General features: G+C 47.2%; 1 protein-coding gene across 1 annotated transcript; it reads left to right on the top strand.

Moving 5' to 3' along the window:
* The first annotated feature begins 13,668 nt into the window (after positions 1-13,668).
* Positions 13,669-18,200, top strand: LOC134408179 (uncharacterized). The gene is made up of 3 exons (XM_063140328.1): positions 13,669-13,776; positions 16,241-16,388; positions 17,511-18,200. Exons 1-3 carry the CDS (start codon positions 13,734-13,736, stop codon positions 18,052-18,054), a joined length of 735 nt encoding a protein of 244 aa, XP_062996398.1. The 5' UTR covers positions 13,669-13,733; the 3' UTR covers positions 18,055-18,200.
* Positions 18,201-18,407: the final 207 nt, after the last annotated feature.

Raw genomic sequence — 18,407 nt, 5'->3', positions numbered from 1 at the left:
ATCGTTAAACTGGGATTGGACAGGACAGCCTTTGGAACAGAGGGTGACTCTAAAGAGGGGATGGCACTCTCGCCGCCTTTCAATAGAACCTCTGTATCCACAACCACCTTAAACCCTATTCTATTTCCCTCCTTCTTCTTTTTGTCTATCACCACAGCCCACACGTTTTCCTCCCCCCACCCTCCGTAGACCTGGCTGTAGAATCCAGAAGTCCTGGATTACACATGCCTTAAACGTTGTCTGCAGAGCACAACACACCCACGCATGGCTAGGGTTAGAGAAGCCGTGACTTGTGATCACCTGCCTTTAACCACAGAAGACACGGCCTGTCTTGCTTTAGACGCGGAGGCAGCTGTCTCTGCCCACAGGCTTTTGGCTTTACAAGGATGGCATAAGAAGCTGATACAGCAAGTCATGTCTGCCCAGGCACAAGCAGGGCCGGTGCTACCATAGAGGCAACTCAGGCGGCCGCCTAGAGCGCCAAGCTCAGAGGGGCGCCGGGCACAGCGCAGCACTCACGCGTGTTGGCTGTGAGCTGGGCCGGCCCGAGGATTCAGCTGGGCCTGGGCGGGCGAGATGGCACCCTGTGCCCGCCCAGTCGAAGCAAAGCCAGGGACGCTGGGGTGGGGGTGGGGCGGCTCCACGTTCGGACTTCCGCAATGCGCAGAGAGAGAGAGAGAGAGAGAGAGAGAGAGAGAGAGAATGTATGGGTGAATGTGGTGCATCATAGGGACTTTGAGTGAATGCATGTGTTCATGCGTGTGTTTGTTTGGAGTGAGTGATGCTGAGTGTGTGTGTGTGTGTGTGCGCACGTGTGTGAATTGGGGGGGATGATTTGGAGGTGATATTCCTATTAAATAATGCATTTTAGACTCATCGACATTCCTTTCCAATTTGTTTGCTATAATTGGCATGGCGTATTTCTTGCACTTTAAAATAAATTTAGCAGTTTCAAGTTTTGTGCTTCTTATTTTTTCCAGGTAACATATGTTCTTAAAAATCAAAGTTGGCATTTTGGGGGGTGGGGTGGGGGTGAAAGTAGCTCACATTGCCTAGGGCGCAAAATAGTCTGGCACCGGCCCTGGGCACAAGGAAGGGTAGGAGGCAGAGGAGACAGAAACTCTGGCAGGGACCACCGCAGAGTCAAATCCAGTTGGATGCAGGAACTGGGAAAACTGGAGCCACAGTGGGGATGTATCCATGGACACAGAGTGCTACTTCATGCGCCTGAACGTTGCCAACTGAAAGCAGTCATTTTAGATTCTAGGGGAGGGTGAGCGGTTTTCCCTAGAGGAGGCAAGATAACCAGTAAGTTCTTGAGGCCTTGGAGACGTCAAAGTTAAATTGAAAGGGAAAAGAGAAAAGAAGGGAGACGTACTTTAGGAGCCAATAGCCATGGCAAACTTATCAACGCAAGCCAGTCACTCATGTGAGTTTGTTTTTGAAGTAAGAGATTTGTTTTTTGAAGCAAGAGATTTAAGGCAGCCCCATTAAATTGTTTATGACGGCGGTTGCTCTGTGTTGAAAGCCGGTAAATGAAGCAGAAATATTTATGCGTGTCTGAGGATTAACCGTGTGTCATTTAAAAACCAGTTCATTCCTCCTCCTGCCCATGTGGAAGGAGAAGAGGGGAGGTAGAGCGTTGGAACCTTGTGCAGGCTCCTTTCTGCTCGTGCCCATAGCGCCAAACTATGGTTTAGTGTTACGTGCAAATGCAATCCTCGGATCCTGGTTTGGCAGCCACGCGTAAACCATGGTTTGTTGAGAGGTGCTGGATTAGATATCGTGACCTAGCATGGTTTCGTTTTGTCGATCCTGGTTTGGCATTACTTCTGAACCATATCTAAGCCTTGGGAGTAAAATGATCACAAATCGCTTTTCGGCTGGCGAGATGCGCTCTCAATCGGGTTCTTGCAACAGCCGCTGTGGCTGATCTTTGCTGGGTAGCTTCTGTCCCAGAGAGAGAAAATGTTTGGGGAGGGAGGGGTGGGGACATCCCAAACCAAGATAAGGCTTTTCTGGTAAACAAGTCAGTAAAAAGAGTGACTCACAACACTGAGCTCCTGATGAGTTTTTAGCCTTTATCTGGGGATAAACTGGGAGGTAAGCTGCCCATCCTATCTTAACTGTAGATATCTGAGACCTGGCAAGAAACAAAACTCATTTCAGGAAGCCTTTGCTTTCCAACAGGGACAAAGGGCAAACCACAGCCAATGCTGGGCTGATGGAAAACAGATGCACCCCAGTTGTTGTGAGCAAGAAAGCACCTTGTAACACAGGAGTGAATCAGCTGTATTGCTTCATGTTGAGGCTCAGCTGAGTTGGGGCGGGTGGGAGAAGACGTGAGGGATGGGGAAGGATATTTAAAAACAGAAGTGGAATGTTAAAACACACACACACACACACACACACACACACACACACACACACAGCCGGGTGCTTCCATGAGGGCTAAAGATTGCTCAGAGTTATGTAAAGTAGTCATGAACTCTTGCTTCTCCGATAGATTCACTCTTCGAAGCGCCACCGCTTAAACCACAAGAGCAAGCTGCAGTGCGCTTTTCGAAACAACTGTATCCAGATGTTGGTATATTGTTATTTCCATCTGAAAGATGGAGTGGTTTTTTTGGATTGAACCTGGCCGAACCCATCCTATGGTCAAAGGAAAATGGCGGTTGCTGTGGCATTGGGTGACGCACCCTTCCATCGGTACCCAGGGCGGAGTGGGGAGTGTAAGTTCTGTTTTACTCTGTACAGCACCATGTACATTGATGGTGCTATATAAATAAATAATAATAATAATAATAATAATAATAATAATAATAATAATAATACCAATGCCAGTATAACTTTGCGGGTTACTCGTGCGGGTTCTATGGGGCTTAATTAGAATAAACTTGTAAAGTATATATGTCTGTAGTAAACATCCAATTACAGAAATATGCCACAATTTGTCCTTCTATGTGCAAACAACAACAACATGGATCTCTTGCTTGTAGCCCAGTCCCACATGGTCCTGTATCTCCAAGTGCTGAGTATTTTGGAAGTCCCTTTTGTAGAATGTTTTCTCAACTTTTATTTCACAGGCCAATGCCCAACCAGTAACACAACAGTTCAGAGTATTAGCCCTGCAATAATATAGTTAGTACGAATATCAAAAATGCCCCCCCCAAATATCTCCACCCCCTTGAAACGCTACTGTACACCATTAACAGTGCAATTTACCTTATACAAGGTGATGAGCCTATAATTAAACAGAAGTTCTTCTAATATTCAACTTCATTTCTTTTTGCTGTTTCTTCTCTAGCCCGCCCTCTGAGTGAGAGCCCCGCCCAAGGGACTAAACCATCTACTCCACAGGTGTCACACCAGCTCCAGGTTTTGAAGGTCTTTTGGCAGGTCACCCTCAAGGAGCCTACCTTCTCACCACCATTGCCACCATCTGCTCTTGCTTCTCCTCCTCCGTCTCATCGCTGCTAACAGAGGAGGGCCAGGATCTCTTCTCGATCCTCCCAGAGTGCAGGACACGGAATAATGGGCTCAAATTAAAGGAAGCCAGATTCCGGCTGGACATCAGGAAAAGCTTCCTGACTGTTAGAGCAGTACGACAATGGAACCAGTTACCTAGGGAGGTTGTGGGCACTGAGTGGGGGAACTCCTGAGTGCTGGATTGTGGCCTGTATACCGAAGAGACAAGAGGACGGTGGGGATAGCAATGCACTATGGGTAGCACCTGCAACTTACAGTATCTCTGACTTGGTGCTCATCAGGTGTCACTGAGAAGTATAAGCTTCCAAATCACATGGGATACTGGTTTCCCTCTGTTCGGCACAGGTTAGGCCTCATTTTGAGTACTGCATCGACAAGCAGATAAGCTGGAGAGGGGACAGAGGAGGGCAACCACGATGATCAGGGGTCTGGAAGCAAAGCCCTCTGAGGAGAGACTGAAAGAATTGGGCGTGTTTATCCTGAAGAGAAGGCTGAGGAGAGACATGAAAGCACTCTTCAAATGCTTGGAAGGTTGTCACACAGAGGAGGGCCAGGATCTCTTCTCGATCGTCCCAGAGTGCAGGACACGGAATAAGGGGCTCAAGTGACAGGAAGTCAGATTCTGGTGGCACATCAGGAAAAACTTCCTGACTGTTAGAGCAGCACAACAATGGAACCAGTGACCAAGGGAAGTCATGGGCTCTCCCACACTAGAGGCCTTCAAGATGCAGCTGGACAGCTACCTGTCAGGTAGGCTTTATGGTGGTTTCCTGCATTGAGCAGAGGGTTGGACTCGATGGCCTCACAGACCCCTTCCGACTCAACTATTCTGGGATTCTATGGGTTATTCAGAAAGGGTGCTGCTATCAGGCTTCTTTCCCCTTCAGCGTGCCCCAGGCCAACTCTGTGCTTTTTCACCAGGACCTCATTCACAAGGCAGTCCCTCTGTTGGGAAAGAGTTTGTTATCACGTGGACAAGACCTACTCGCCAAAGGCTGTCTAGGAACTCAGTGTCCAGGTAATGTTTGTCCTGCCGCTGTGTACCCTGGCTCTGATCCGGCAATGGAAAAGTGACTGACTCCTGGAACTGGGCAATCCCACCCGAGTCTGACGGCTTGTGTGAAGTTGACCCTCATGCCATATAACGGCCCAGTTTGGACATCACGATATGGCTGAATTCTTTTGAAGGACGGCTTATCTGGAATGCACAAAAACAAACTCTGGGTTAGGGATAGGAGAACCAGGGATTATTTGCCCAGATTCTCCAAACTCCATTTCAAAACACGGTTTGCCTCACTCCCATGTTCGTTTGCAAGCCATTTTTGTTCAAATGGGGAAAGGGAGCATTTCTATGCACGTTTTTTTTAGAAATATGAACATTTCCCTCGCTGGTTAAAGCATGAAAATGCTTATTATTATTTTTTGAAAGATCCACATTTTCCAAATGGGAGGGGGGAAAAGCAATCACATTTGAGGCTGTGAACAGGGCAAGTTCTAAGGATTTGAGAACTGAACCTAAATTCTCATATGTATCTACTCCGGCGTATGATCCTGGCTTGTTAGGAGAGCAACATAACGCTAAACAAACCATGGATGAGACTTCCTGGTTTATTCTGCTCGTTCTGCCGGCAGGAGGGATCCAGGAGTGATTGATGGAGCAGCGTGCCCCAGTTTACATCCGAACCAGCCCATTGAATCCATGGATTCATGGGATCCATTGCAGCCACAGAAGTATGTTTCTATGAGCTAGATCAGTGGGAGGCCAGAAGGTAGATTGGGATCTACTGATAGGTTTGATTTGCAGTAGAGCATCCAAGTTTTCTAACTCTCAATTGTTTAACAATACTAACTGTGAAAATGCTCCCTCCCTGCCCAACACTGCAAAATTAAGCTGGAAGAATCCCATCTCCTGAGGCTATTCTATATGCCATTCCCTTGATGCAGACCCCACCTCCTGAAGTTATTATATAAGCACCCCGAGCCACCATTTTGCATCTGGTTAAGGACATCAGAAGAGCCCTGCTGGATCAGACCGAGGGTCCATCTAGTCCAGCATTCTGTTCACACAAGGGCCAACCAGCCATCGGCCAGGGATGAACAAGGCAGGACATGGTGCAACAGCACCCAGCCACCCATGTTCCCCAGCAACTGGTGCACACAGGCTTACTGCCTCAAATACTGGAGATAGCGCACAACCATCAGGGCTAGTAGCCATTGATAGCCTCTATATCAAAAACTTATTTTGCATTTTGTTGGACCTCAGGGGTTCTAGATTTTTTAAAGTCCGCCCCTGCCTGGGCTAGATCAGTGGTTCCCAAACTTTTTCAGGTCACCGCCCCCTTGGTTCCCCAAACTCATGCCCAGTGCCCCCTACCCTACACTATAAAAATTATTATTCGGAATAGCGATTTTCAACGACCCACTAAGGAAGATAATGACAATAAAATTCAAAACAGTAACAATTAATTGAATATTTATTCAAAATCCAATTACATTTTTTTTAGTTTATTCAATTAAACCTAATTGATGTACTTGATCCAGTGATATCATCTTTTCAAAGTAATCATTTAGCAAGAATATTAGATATCACACTTCGTAACTAGGGTAGAGTACCTCACTATTCTGTAAATTCTTAATGTGATGGACGGGCTTGATGAAGTGATACCAGTTTCCCAATGTCTGGTTTAAAGTCACTTAACATGAGTCTTAAATCACCACGTTTAGTAATCTGGAGTCGATTTCTTTGCTTGGAGAGAAGTCGGCAGACCACACTAAAACCACATTCCACCAGATATGATGTTGGAAATACAGCCAGGAGCTTCTGAACCACTCTCCGTAGTGCAGGATAGCGATCAGAAATTTCCTTCTGTAACCAAAACTCCAGGTATGGAAAAGACCACCTCGAGTGCCCCCTTGCCGCCCCTTTGCCTCTTAACGCTCCCCTATGCAATCCCACCGGGGCAGTACCACCCACTTTGGGAACCCCTGGGCTAGATGAATGCAAGGAAACTATATCGTATCTTACTAGCCAGTTTTCAGTGCCCTCTAGTGGTGGATTTCTCATTTTGATTTTATTTTTAAATGTAATCAGGGACCAGACCCTGTTTTTTCTCTGAAGCAGCGCTGCCCCAGTTCCCCCCATACACCTCAGTATCTTCTGTGTTTATAACACAAGCAAGTGTCACACATCAGTGCATAGTGTTGTAATCATAGGAGAGGAAATGGGGACTTCAAAGGCCATGTGTCCTTTTTAATTTATGTTTTTATTTATACATGTATGAGTCTCCTTTTGGCCCAAATCGTGCCTCCCAAGGTGACTTATATTTATAGTTTTTTGTTTAAGCGTTATTGTTTGTGTGTATTACACAAACACGTGCCAGCAGAAACCACAGTATAATTCTGCAATTGCAGGAAGACTGGGACGTCATGCTGCCATTTCAGGTTGCTTTTTTCTTTCTTTCTTTTTTAAGGTTTGAGAACTGCATGCACACCTTTGCAGCTGTGCAGGAATGCAGGTTTAAAGCAAAAATTTGTGGTCACTCACAGAGGTACAGTTGTATAATATAGGCTGCATTAATAGAAGTGTAGCTTCCAAATCACGTGAGGTACTGGTTCCTCTCTATTTGGCCCTGGTTAGGCCTCATCTAGAGTATTGCGTCCAGTTCTGGGCTCCACAATTCCAGAAGGATGCAGACAAGCTGGAGCGTGTTCAGAGGAGGGCAACCAGGATGATCAGGGGTTTGGAAACAAAGCCCTATGAAGAGAGACTGAAAGAACTGGGCAGGTTTAGCCTGGAGAAGAGAAGATTGAGAGGAGACATGATAGCACTCTTCAAATATTTAAAAGGTTGTCACACAGAGGAGGGCCAGGATGTCTTCTTGATCCTCCCAGAGTGCAGTACACGGAATAACGGACTCAAGTTAAAGGAAGCCAGATTCCAGCTGGACATCAGGAAAAACTTCCTGACTGTTAGAGCAGTGCGACAATGGAAACAGTTACCTAGGGAGGTGGTGGGCTCTCCCACACTAGAGGCCTTCAAGAGGCAGCTGGACAAGCATCTGTCAGGGATGCTTTAGGGTGGATTCCTGCATTGAGCAGGGGGTTGGACTCGATGGCCTTGTAGGCCCCTTCCAACTCTGCTATTCTATGATTCTATGATTTAATATATTTTTGACTTTGTATATTTCTGTTTATAGGTTTTAAATGTATATGTTATAAATTTTGTAATGCCACCTTGAGGCTCAGCATTGGACAAGAGGCAGGACATAAATAAATATAGTAACAACAACAATAATTTTTCTAAGGTATTTTGTTTCCCTGCATTGTGGAAATCAGGAGGGGTGGTGGTGGAGCGCAGCAAAGAAATCTCTAACAAGAATTATGGAACTACACAGAATATTTCGTTGTGCCCTATGAAAAATGGAGGACCCTGTAACAGCCGCGGCAGCTCGTCCCCAGAGTTGCATCCCAAACCCGCCACACACACCCCTGGCATCAATCAAGCCGATAAGTGGTACCCTAAATCTTTAGCTCTCTCTTTCTCTCTCTTCTTCAAAAGGACCCGACCCCCTCAGGGCTGCCTCAGACAGCTCACAAATCCGGGAAGTGAAAGATGTGAGCGACACAATCACTTCACGGAGATAAAGCAAGGTCAGTAAATACAGCCTTCCTTGAGGGCCGGGGATTTATTTATTTATTTATTGCAACCTTCTTGCTCGATTGAGCAAATGTGGATTCGCCTCCTCACCGCCTCCTCCTTTTTGTAAGCAATGGTTTTGGAGGCTGTAGCAATAACTGTTGGGGGTGGAAAAGAAAGCCCCCCACCCACATGTCCACAGACACCCCTCTGTTAATGAATGACAGGAACCAGGGGAGGAAGGGAACATTTATCCCCCCCCTCCCTCGGTGCTCCCACTCCTCAAAGACGAACCTGGTCTCCATCCTAGCAAGTTCTCAGGACCCTGCACTGAGCTACCACGATGAGGTTCCTCGTGGTCACGCTGGCTTTGGCCCTCTTTTCAGGTGAGTGGAGAGTCAACCTCTGGAGGGAAATTATGGACTCTCTTTTTGGCCATGCGGGTGACCGCTCTGCTTTCACCCGGCCAAAAATGATTTGCTGGAAGAGCCAGGAGGTGCCATATTTTGTTTTAGGACCCATTTACGCTAGCGTTCTATCCCGGGGCCGGCTCTACCAGTAGGCAGAGCGAGGGAGTTGCCCGAGGGAGCAGATTTGGGGTAGCAAAATATCGTTTAATCTGTTTTTATTGTATTTTGACTGCAAGGCAAGGGGAGACACCCTTATGGGGTTCTTTTTGCTCCATGTGCCCAAATAATTTGGCTGGCTTCACTTGGTAGATTGGAGAGGGGGCATTTGCTGCTCTACCTCAGGCAGCAAAACAACTTGGGCTGCCCCCTGCCCAGTACTGAAACATCTGGCTCAGTTGTAGTCACAGCACAACCTATGATCCGGATGCTTTTTCTCGCTCGATATTTCATCCCTACCCCCTAAGCAATTTTTATGGCTTTTTTCAGCTGTTTCCGTGTGCTGCAAAATCATGTGCATTTCACTGTAGCAGTAGTAGAACTCTTACAGATGGGAGTAGCTTTAAAAATGTAGACGTGTTTTGCAGAAGTTTTGTCTGTCTTCTTCCCACCCCTCCACACACACCTTTCTCCTCCCCCTCCCCCTCCCCCTCCCGCCTCACTTGGTTTTTAATTCTGATTAGCCCAAAGCTGTCTGCTTGGTCCTCCAAAAGATTCAGGTACGCTCTCAAACGGTCCAGAGATTACATTTCCTTGGATCAACAGCACTGATAAAGATAGCAAGCTTTCAAGTTGCACTGCACTCTTCCTCCCTCGAAGATTCTATTGAACTATGACACTTCCAATGAGCTGAGGAACGAATGAGATGGAATGATGGGGCAGCCTTGGATAGGGGTGAGAACAGTGCTTGTGTGTCCACTTTATAATCCCTTTCTCCGAAGGGAGGGGGCTCAAAGGACACCGTCCACACAGTGAAAGAGCATGTGAAGGGATAGGACAGCCTCGTGGGCCAGACCCACCCTCCACCGCTGGCGCATTCCATCTGAAATGCATCGGAAGGGGGGCTACAGGCATACCAGCGTGTGTACATGCAATTCTTCTATGTGAACAGAGACCCTGGTGGGGCGTGGCTGCCATGCATGGCAGAGGGTCATGTGACTACCAGTGGTGGCCTCCTCATGACCCACCTCATATGTTCTTTCAACGCATGGAAGGGGTCAACTGAACTGAGCTGAGGAACTCACTGGGCTCCCGCATTTGGGCTCCATCGCACTCAACAGGAACCAGACGCACATTACCTTAGAAAAGGCCGGCGACACTTACATGCCCACAGCAGGAAGCCTGTAAGTTGAATTCTCATGTAAACACTGATGATGGGGCAGCATCCTCCATTGCACCTGAGGGCAACACGCTAGGTTAGGGGGTGCATGACTGTGGGGCAGGCACTACACAGCTCTGTCCTCCAACACCGTTCCGTTGGTCAACGCACCCTAGTGCCCACCACTTGAGGTGGCTGCTCCACTCTACCTAACGGTAGGGCCGGACCTGTCTCAGTAAGTGGTTATATGTTCGTTCTCTCTCTCTCTTTCTGTCTCTGTGTTTTCTATTAATACATCTTTATCCATCAGAACTTTTCTGCTTTTGGCATCATGCAACACAGACCACACAATGGCGATTTTCATCTTGTCCTGGTTTGTTTGGGGGTGTTTTCTTTTGGGGGTGGGGGTGTCATTTTATTTTATATGAAATTGCAGCTCCTAAGGAAAGGTGTTCATTTCACAAAGCAAAGGCCTTTGCTCAGATGAGGGTGTGACAAACATCCTTCTCCTCTCCTTTATCTTCCAGGCTCCCAGGCATTTGTCCTCAAAGAACAATATCCTGAGCTGGTCCAGTTAAACCAGGAGATAAAGGAATACCTGAGAAACGTCACCAGAGCAGTGAATGAAAAAATCGAGTTCATCCGAAGCTTGGAGATCGGCCAGTCGCTGGTGTAAGCAATTGAGGCTCCTTCTTTTTCTCATGAAAATGAATATATGTATAATGTCAGGACCACGAACTTCATGGGTTGCCACTGAGGCCAGTGTTGCTGGCTTATTGGCCCTAAGAAACAAACACGGTCCATTCTTGGACTGTAAATGAACACATTTGTGATTCATGTGCAGAGCAGGGGTAGGGAGAGAGGAATTACATGTAAAAAAACACACACCTAGATTCCCCATATGTGCTGGACTACAACTCCCATCGTCCCCAACAAGCAGCCGCCAATGGCTGGGGATGATGGGAGATGGCGTGAAGCACTAGCTGTTGACGGCTTAGCCTGGGGTGGTTTCTCTCTCCCCTTGGGATTACTTTTCTCTCCTTATTCCTCCCCTCCTAACTGGTAAGGAAAATTAGCTGGGAAGAGATAAAATAGCTTGAAATCAGCCAGAGGAGGCGGCACGTGGCCAGCGGCTCCTTCTTCCTTGTCAGCCGTACATGCTTTGCTGGAAGGGAGCCCAACAGGAGAGGCAGCCTGCTTTTTGTAGGCTAAGCGTAATACGCAGGGCAGCCCTGAAACAGAGGAGTTTGCTGCTCAGTGGGGAATTTCCGTCACCTTGGCCTGAGTCTCCCAACCCTCCGTCCTTCTCCTGCAGAGACCAGCTGCATGCAGGCTACTCCGAAGTCAGTGGGCACCTGCGTGACCTGGAGGCTGAGCTGCCCGCTGAGGTCAAGCAGGCCTACGAGCGGGCGATCAGGGCCTCGTTGACCGTGGTGGAGAAAAGCGTCAGCGCCCTCCGCAGCTTGAAGAGAAAGGTGACGCCGGCCACAGAGAAGGCCGCCGAGTCTTTGTACTCCATCGTGGTGCCCTACACAAATGCTGTCCTTGGGAAGGTGAGTTCATACACGGATGCCCTGCGCCAGGCCCTCGCCACGACCAAGGAACTGAGTCCCAAGGTGAAGGAGAAGCTGAGGAAGCAGTTGCAAGAGCTGAGAAACCAGCTGGCTCCGTACACGGAGAAGCTCCAGGGCCAGTTGAAGGCGCTCCAAGCCTCCCTCAGGCCCTTCACCAATGGGGCCAAGGAGAAGTTCAGACAAGGCGTGAGGAGAGTCAACCAGACTTTGCAGCCGTATATCGCCCCTATTCTCAAGGCACTCCGGAAATACACCGCAGACTTTAAGGAGTGGGTGGACGCTCCTGTGCCCACCCCAGCTCAGTTATGACGACGATGAATGGAAGGGAGGACCCTCAGACCACCCTCGAAATAGATGAAAGCAACTGGGAGGGAGGCATTAAAACGTGGACACTCAACAACGTGGCCGTGGGCATTTGTAAGTTTTCCACATCATATAATAAAGCGGATGTCCCAAACGATGATTTGGTTATGGGGTGCCAGTTTCTTATGACTTTGCGGCAGCTTCTGCCAACGGGTTAAAGATGATGTCCACACAAATAAACCTTGAGCAACATTAGACATGAGGAGTTTTCACACAGTAAACCCATTACCCGCTTTGCTTCCTCAGAGAATTGTTCCCAGTTGTCGCAGAGAATCATCTCTCTCTCTCTGCTCACACTTTGGCAACTGTTTTCAGGGCCACCGTCATAGGCCAGGTCTACAGCTTGTGTCATATCATAACAATTCCATCACAGTGATGCTATAACCCTCTTATCTTAGAATCATAGGCTAGTAGAGTTGGAAGGGGTCTATAAGGCCATCAAGTCCAACCCTCTGCTCATTGCAGGAATCTTGTATGTACTGTATTTTCTGGCGTATAAGACTACTTTTTAACCCAGGAAAATCTTCTCAAAAGTTGGGGGTCGTCTTATACGCCCAGTATAAGATGACTTTTTAACCCAGGAAGATCTTCTCAAAAGTTGGGGGTCGTCTTATACGCCCAGTCGTCTTATACGCTGGAAAATACGGTATGTATTATTGCATTTATATCCTGCCTTTTTTCCTCCAAGGAACCCAAGGCGGCGGACATAATCCTCCTCCTCTTCTCCATTTTATCCTAACAACAACCCTGTGAGGTGGGTTGGGCTGAGAGTCTGTGACTGACCCAAAGTCACCCAGTGGGTTTCCGTGGCCGAGTGGGGACTAGAACCCGGATCTCCCGACTCCCAGTCCAACACTTTAGCCACTACCATACTGGCTCTCTTGCTCGTTTATACCTCGCTGGACACATACCTCGCTTCGTTCGCTACATCAGGGGTGTCCAGAAACTAGACTGGGCTCTCCTGGTAGATCTCCAAGTGCTTAGCCTTAGATCCAAAAGTATTTTGGTTCCCAATTGTTTAAGAATAGCCGCAACAAAATGACCCCCACTCCACCCCACCCCACCCACTACACACACATCAGTGACAGTATTTTGGATAATGTGGAATAAAAAGCAGGGAATATGATGATAGCAGCATATAGAATCCGTAATGTGCCCCAACAGTTATCAACACACTTCAATAGCGCTATAAAGCAGGAATGTAGATCTAGCCCAAATCTCTCCCTCGGTCATTTGTCTCAGGACCTACCCCCCAGTAAAAACTAAAACACCCAGGATCATTGTGCCTGTTTTATAAATGAATGATGTGGGACATTGGGCGCACTTCTAATCTCCCCATCTCACACAGCCTTTTGTGGAGCTGGAATGGATTTGTGTGTGTGGAAAGATGGTGAACTTTGTTCAGTTCAGGACTCAAAACAAGTCCTTGGGTGTAGAATCGTTCCAGTTGGGACTGTTATCGCACTGACTCATTTACAGAATTTGTCAGGGGTGGTGGTGGTGGTCCAAAAGGCATTTTCTTCCATTTGCAGCCCTCCGATGTTTTCTCATGGTGCTACTTATAAACTAAGGACAGCCTGAAAACCTGAGGGTTTGCCCACCCTGCACTATAGAAGCCTGACCCATAGAGACTGCTCCAGACTTTCAATAAATCAGGGAAGAGAGCCAACCCCCTGCCCCAAAGACTCTCCCCATGAAAAGGGGTCTATGAATGTTTTCTTTCTGTCTTTAGCAAACTATACCTCTGTTTCCTGGTGGCAATGAACCCAAAGAATGGGGCATGGAATCCCACCATGTCTATAGATGCATCTTAGGCCAATGCCTCGTGTTAATGAATGACAGGAGGCAGGGTGGACGAGGTGACTTCTCCCCCTTCAGCTCCCACTGCTCAAAACCCGCCACTGCCTTCCACTCAGCACTTTCCCAGGACTCCCCACTGGAACACCATGAAGATCCTTGTGGTTATGCTGGCCTTGGCCATGGCTGCGGGTGAGTAGAGCGGCTACCTCAGCCTGGAGGGAAATTCTGAAGCCTCCTTTTGCAGTGAGAGGGTGGGCTTACACTGAGCAAACCCATTTTCACGTTATCAATTTGATAACAAGAACACAGGCTTAACACTGCCACTTGTTATTCTGAAAGAACGTAGTCTATCATCAACATTAATAATAATAATAACAATAATAATAATAGAAGAACCCGGGGTCACCCCATGAAGCTGATGGGTGGCAGATCCAGGACAAATAAGAAGTACTCCTTCACACAGCCCAGAGTTAAATGATGGAACTCACTACCAAAAGATGCAGTGATGGCCACCCATTTGAATGGCTTTAAAAGGGGGTTGGATAAATTCCTGGCGACATAGGTTATCAATGGCTACTAGCCCTGATGGTTGTGTGCTATCTCCAGTATTCGAGGCAATAAGCCTGTGTGCAGCAGTTGCTGGGGAACATGGGTGGGAGGGTGATGTTGTACCCTGTCCTGCTTGCCGGTCCCTAGCCGATGGCTGGTTGGCCACTGTGTGAACAGAGTGCTGGACTAGATGGACCCTTGGTCTGATCCAGCATCAGGGCTCTTCTGATATTCGAAAAAGGAGGAGGAGGAGGAGGAGATATACCACTTTAATTGCTTAAAAGCTATCAAGGCAGTGTATAGCAACTTAAAACAATAAAACCTCAACACATTTTTTTTAAAAAAAAGACTCCAAGAACATTTTAAACAGTAGAACATTAATGTTTTAAAATAATTTAAAACAATTTAGAAGGCTAAATAAAAATGACGTGCCTTCAGGCCTTTTCTAAACGCCAAGAAAGTTTTGTTCTTGAGGGAGCAACTCAAGAGAACGGCGAGGTGCAAAGGTCCTTCAGCATTCTGACTGAAACCCAGAGCAGATTCACGGTCCCACTGACATCGGAGCCACCAGCCTCCGCTGACTTTGGGAAAACCTGCCTACAATGTGCCAGCTAGCATGGAACCGCCTCGCCACCGACAGCCGCTGCAAGAAGCTGCAGAGGATGAAGCTAGACCGCCATGGCATATTTTTTGGATAGTAACATTTGAGCCGTTTTCGCTGCCCTAAATTGGGGCCCAGCTCAGGGCAGACCTTCAGCTCACCTTGTGATCAAACTGCCTCGTGCGCCTTCTTTGTACCCAGGCTCCAATAAATAAATAAATAAAAATTAGATTTGCGTTTGCTGAAGCAGAGTCCATTCTGCAACTCACTGTTGGAGGATCAATAACCAAAGCCTACGTAGGCCTTTAAGCGTTGGCAGTCCAAGAGGGACAGAGAGGACCGGTGGAGAATCATTGCAACGACTTTTGGTACTTGTTATCTTGATAAACCCAAATACCCCATAGTCTGAATTTACGTCAGGAGATGTTGGCCTGCATCACAGCTATCTGAGCTCGCAATTGGAATGCTTTTTGCACACAACGGGAAACACAGATCGTGCGGGTGCCAAATTAGCACGACAAATAAATGGGTCAATTGCAGGCTTCCGGGACATAGGGCTGGAATAGCCCACACTGCTGCCTAAACTCCTGTTTGGTCTGGAATCTCCATTTTAAAGGGGTATGGGGTAAACACACAAACACCAGCTCTGCATGAGGTGTGAAGGAGCACAAACAGCATCTGTGTTCAGCTGAATGCCGGATTAAGTGGCAGGCTGCAATTTAACTAGATTTATCCTTGTTGCAACCTCGACTTTTGGGTATGAGTTCTTTTCTGCTGGAAGTCAAAATCAACCACCAACAGAAAGGGAGGGAGTACGTGACTTCCACTTCAGCATTTTAAGCCCCATTTAATTGATGGGATTGTTGAGTAACGATGCCTCCCGTTAGAAAGACAGTTAGCAGAGAGAAAAACACACAGGCAAAACAGAATGAGTGTTTACCAGTCCCACATGCACACAAGGCTATCTTGATGAAAGAAGACCACACCTTTCTTCAGTGAAAGAAACCGAAGTGCTTTACTCACAAACGTGTTCGCACAAAAATGCAGGTACAGCATAGAGTTTCAAAAGGCGTTTGTGCAGTCCATTTTGTGTTCCATTACACAGGCGGGAGCGGGAGCAAAGACATGTGCTCTCAGCAATGGTGGAGGTCAGAGGGAGAGAAGGAAGGGGAGGAGCACAGGAAACCACACGGTGAACTACTGCGATCCTAAGGCCAGCTGTGGCCAAAATGGCCATGAACTAACTAATTGCAACACTGTCCCCTTCCAGTAATTTGCAGATGAGGTTACAATATTCCCAACAACATGGACTGTTGTACAATAAAGCAGCTGCAGAGTATGAAGAGGTTTATAGGAACATGGTAACAATTGGACCACATTGCAGTGATTCTGTATACTACTTGTCTCTCGGCCCCAGCCTCTGCAACATGGGAACAGTAACACACACATTTATCACAGGGTTTGGTTCCGCTACCTCACCTTCCTGTGCACTTTATCTTCTAGGATCCAAACCTTTCACCCTAGGAGGTCAATCGGACTCCAGGCTGGCCAAGTTAGTCCGGGACACCAAAGAGCACAAGCAAAACATCTCCTTCGTATTCTTTAAAACGTTGATAGAAATCGATAAATCAGAGGTTGGCCGGGAGTTGCAGTAAGCAAATCCAAATTCTGTTTCCATGCTGCAGTAGCCTTCCAGCTCAGAAAGTGCCTGCCTATAGCATTAAAGCAGCTGTCTGGGGCTAATAGAAGTTTTAGCCCAATACCTGCAGAGAGCAATGATTTGGGAGAAGGCTAGATTAGGGATGTGGGCCATTAACGGTTTGGGACCAAGTCGCTTGGATCACCTTCACCCAGAGTGACCATATGAAAAGGAGGACAGGGCTCCTGTATTGTTAACAGTTGCATAGAAAAGGGAATTTCAGCAGGTGTCATTTGTATAGATGGAGAAGATGGTGAAATTTCCTCTTCATCACAATGAAAGCTGCAGGAGCTATACTGTGACCAGATTTAAAAGAGGGCAGGGTACCTGCAGCTTTAACTGTTGTGATAGAGGAAATTTAACCAGGTTCTCCATATATACAAATGACACCTGCTGAAATTCCCTTTTCTATGCAATTGTTAAAGATACAGGAGCCTTGTCCTCCTTTTCATATGGTCACCCTATCTTCACCCATATCAGCCTGCCTGCACTTTACGATCAGAAAGAGGGCCCCCCTCTTCTCCTTCTCATTTAGTTATGCATTTATTTATATTTATGTATATACTACCTTATTTGTTAAAAAGCCATCAAGGCAGTGCACAACCATCTTTTGCTTCTGCTGATTTTGTTCACTTCCATTCTATCAAGGACATTTTTAATTTCATTTCCGTCTTCCGAGGATCCCCTCCCACCCCTTCATATAAGATGAAGAGTATTTGGACCAGGACAGAGTTTAGTCTGGAAGTGCCTTCCTTTGTTCACACATGTATTATGGAGAACTGAGCCATTGTATCCTGGCATTTTCTGTTGAACTCTCTTCTTCTTTCCAGATGGAATTCATCAGGATTTCTCCAGGTTAAAATGTAACTGCAGGCAAAGGGCAATTGAAACTTCAAAGTGTTTTGTGCTTTTAATTAAAAGCTTCCTGTTTGCAGTTTGACCATTGTATTTGCTTGCTGCTGAATGGATCAGGGAGATCACTGATGTTTACTCTAGTCATTGCCCTTTTGAATAGCCTCTCTTAATTGCCTGATTTCTCCAAACCTCTGTTTCCCCCCCCCCCCCCCACTTCAGAGAAAAGATAAGACCTGTCATTTCAAAACTCAGTGTCTACTTAAACAAGCTGGGGCGGGAGTTGTCCTCTGAAGCCTCAAACACATATGGCCTAATTGGTGAGGTATCCCGGGGAGTGCTGGATAAAGGTCAAATGCTCCTGAATGGCGCGAGGAGAAAGATGAGGCCTGAAACAGAGAAGTTCTCTGAGATTCTGCAGTCGTACACTGAACCTTTCCTAGAAAGGGTGGAACCATCCATAAAGTCCCTCTTGAGTTCCCTCAGCACCATGACTGAGGAGGTGGACACCAAGTTGAATAAGAATCTGTCTGAGTGGCTGGGCTCCTTCCGACCTTGGCTGAGCCCTTATATCATCGGTTTTGAAAAATTCCACGAATCCCTTGTGCCTGTCGCCAACCAGCTGCAGGAGGCGGTCAGACGAAGAATGGAAGGGTTCCACCGACAACTTTGGTCTCACTTTGGACACATTCTGGTGGTATTCGAAAAACACAGGCAGGAGTTTAGGGAGTGGGTGGACCGCCCGGTCTTTCCCCAAGACCAATGATTTTTCACACCAGTAACAGATGAGATGGTCTTAACCAACTTCTGAATGGAAACCGGTGAAGAAGGGGATATACTGCAACCGCAGCAACATGGCAGGTGTAACCTCCCTCCCCTTCCAGATCATGTAATAAAGGACATCTCTCTAAAGTCAGCCTCTGTCTATTCTCATTAACTTCTGGCAGAAGCTTCTTGGCTATGAAAGAGGTGCGTTCACACAAGCAAAAATGGAGAACAATGGATAATCCTGCAAGGGGGGGGGGCGGGGAGCAGAGTTCTGCACTTAACTTTAGCGCTACTATTGTTGTAAACTGCCCAGAGCACTTTGGCTATGGGGTGGTATAGAAATAATAATAA

Source organism: Elgaria multicarinata, chromosome 13 (assembly GCF_023053635.1).
Source record: "Elgaria multicarinata webbii isolate HBS135686 ecotype San Diego chromosome 13, rElgMul1.1.pri, whole genome shotgun sequence".
In the NCBI taxonomy this organism is placed as follows: domain Eukaryota; kingdom Metazoa; phylum Chordata; class Lepidosauria; order Squamata; family Anguidae; genus Elgaria; species Elgaria multicarinata.
The sequence above is the reverse complement of the archived record's forward strand: the minus strand, read 5'-3'. Positions and strand labels throughout refer to the sequence as shown.

Bases quoted from the DNA above. Each gene is read 5' to 3' on its own strand.
- LOC134408179 (XM_063140328.1), top strand. From the start codon at position 13,734: ATGAAGATCCTTGTGGTTATGCTGGCCTTGGCCATGGCTGCGG. The intron at 13,777-16,240 runs GTGAGTAGAGCG...TTTATCTTCTAG, and splicing joins GGCCTTGGCCATGGCTGCGG to GATCCAAACCTTTCACCCTA. The intron at 16,389-17,510 runs GTAAGCAAATCC...CCCCCACTTCAG, and splicing joins GAGGTTGGCCGGGAGTTGCA to AGAAAAGATAAGACCTGTCA.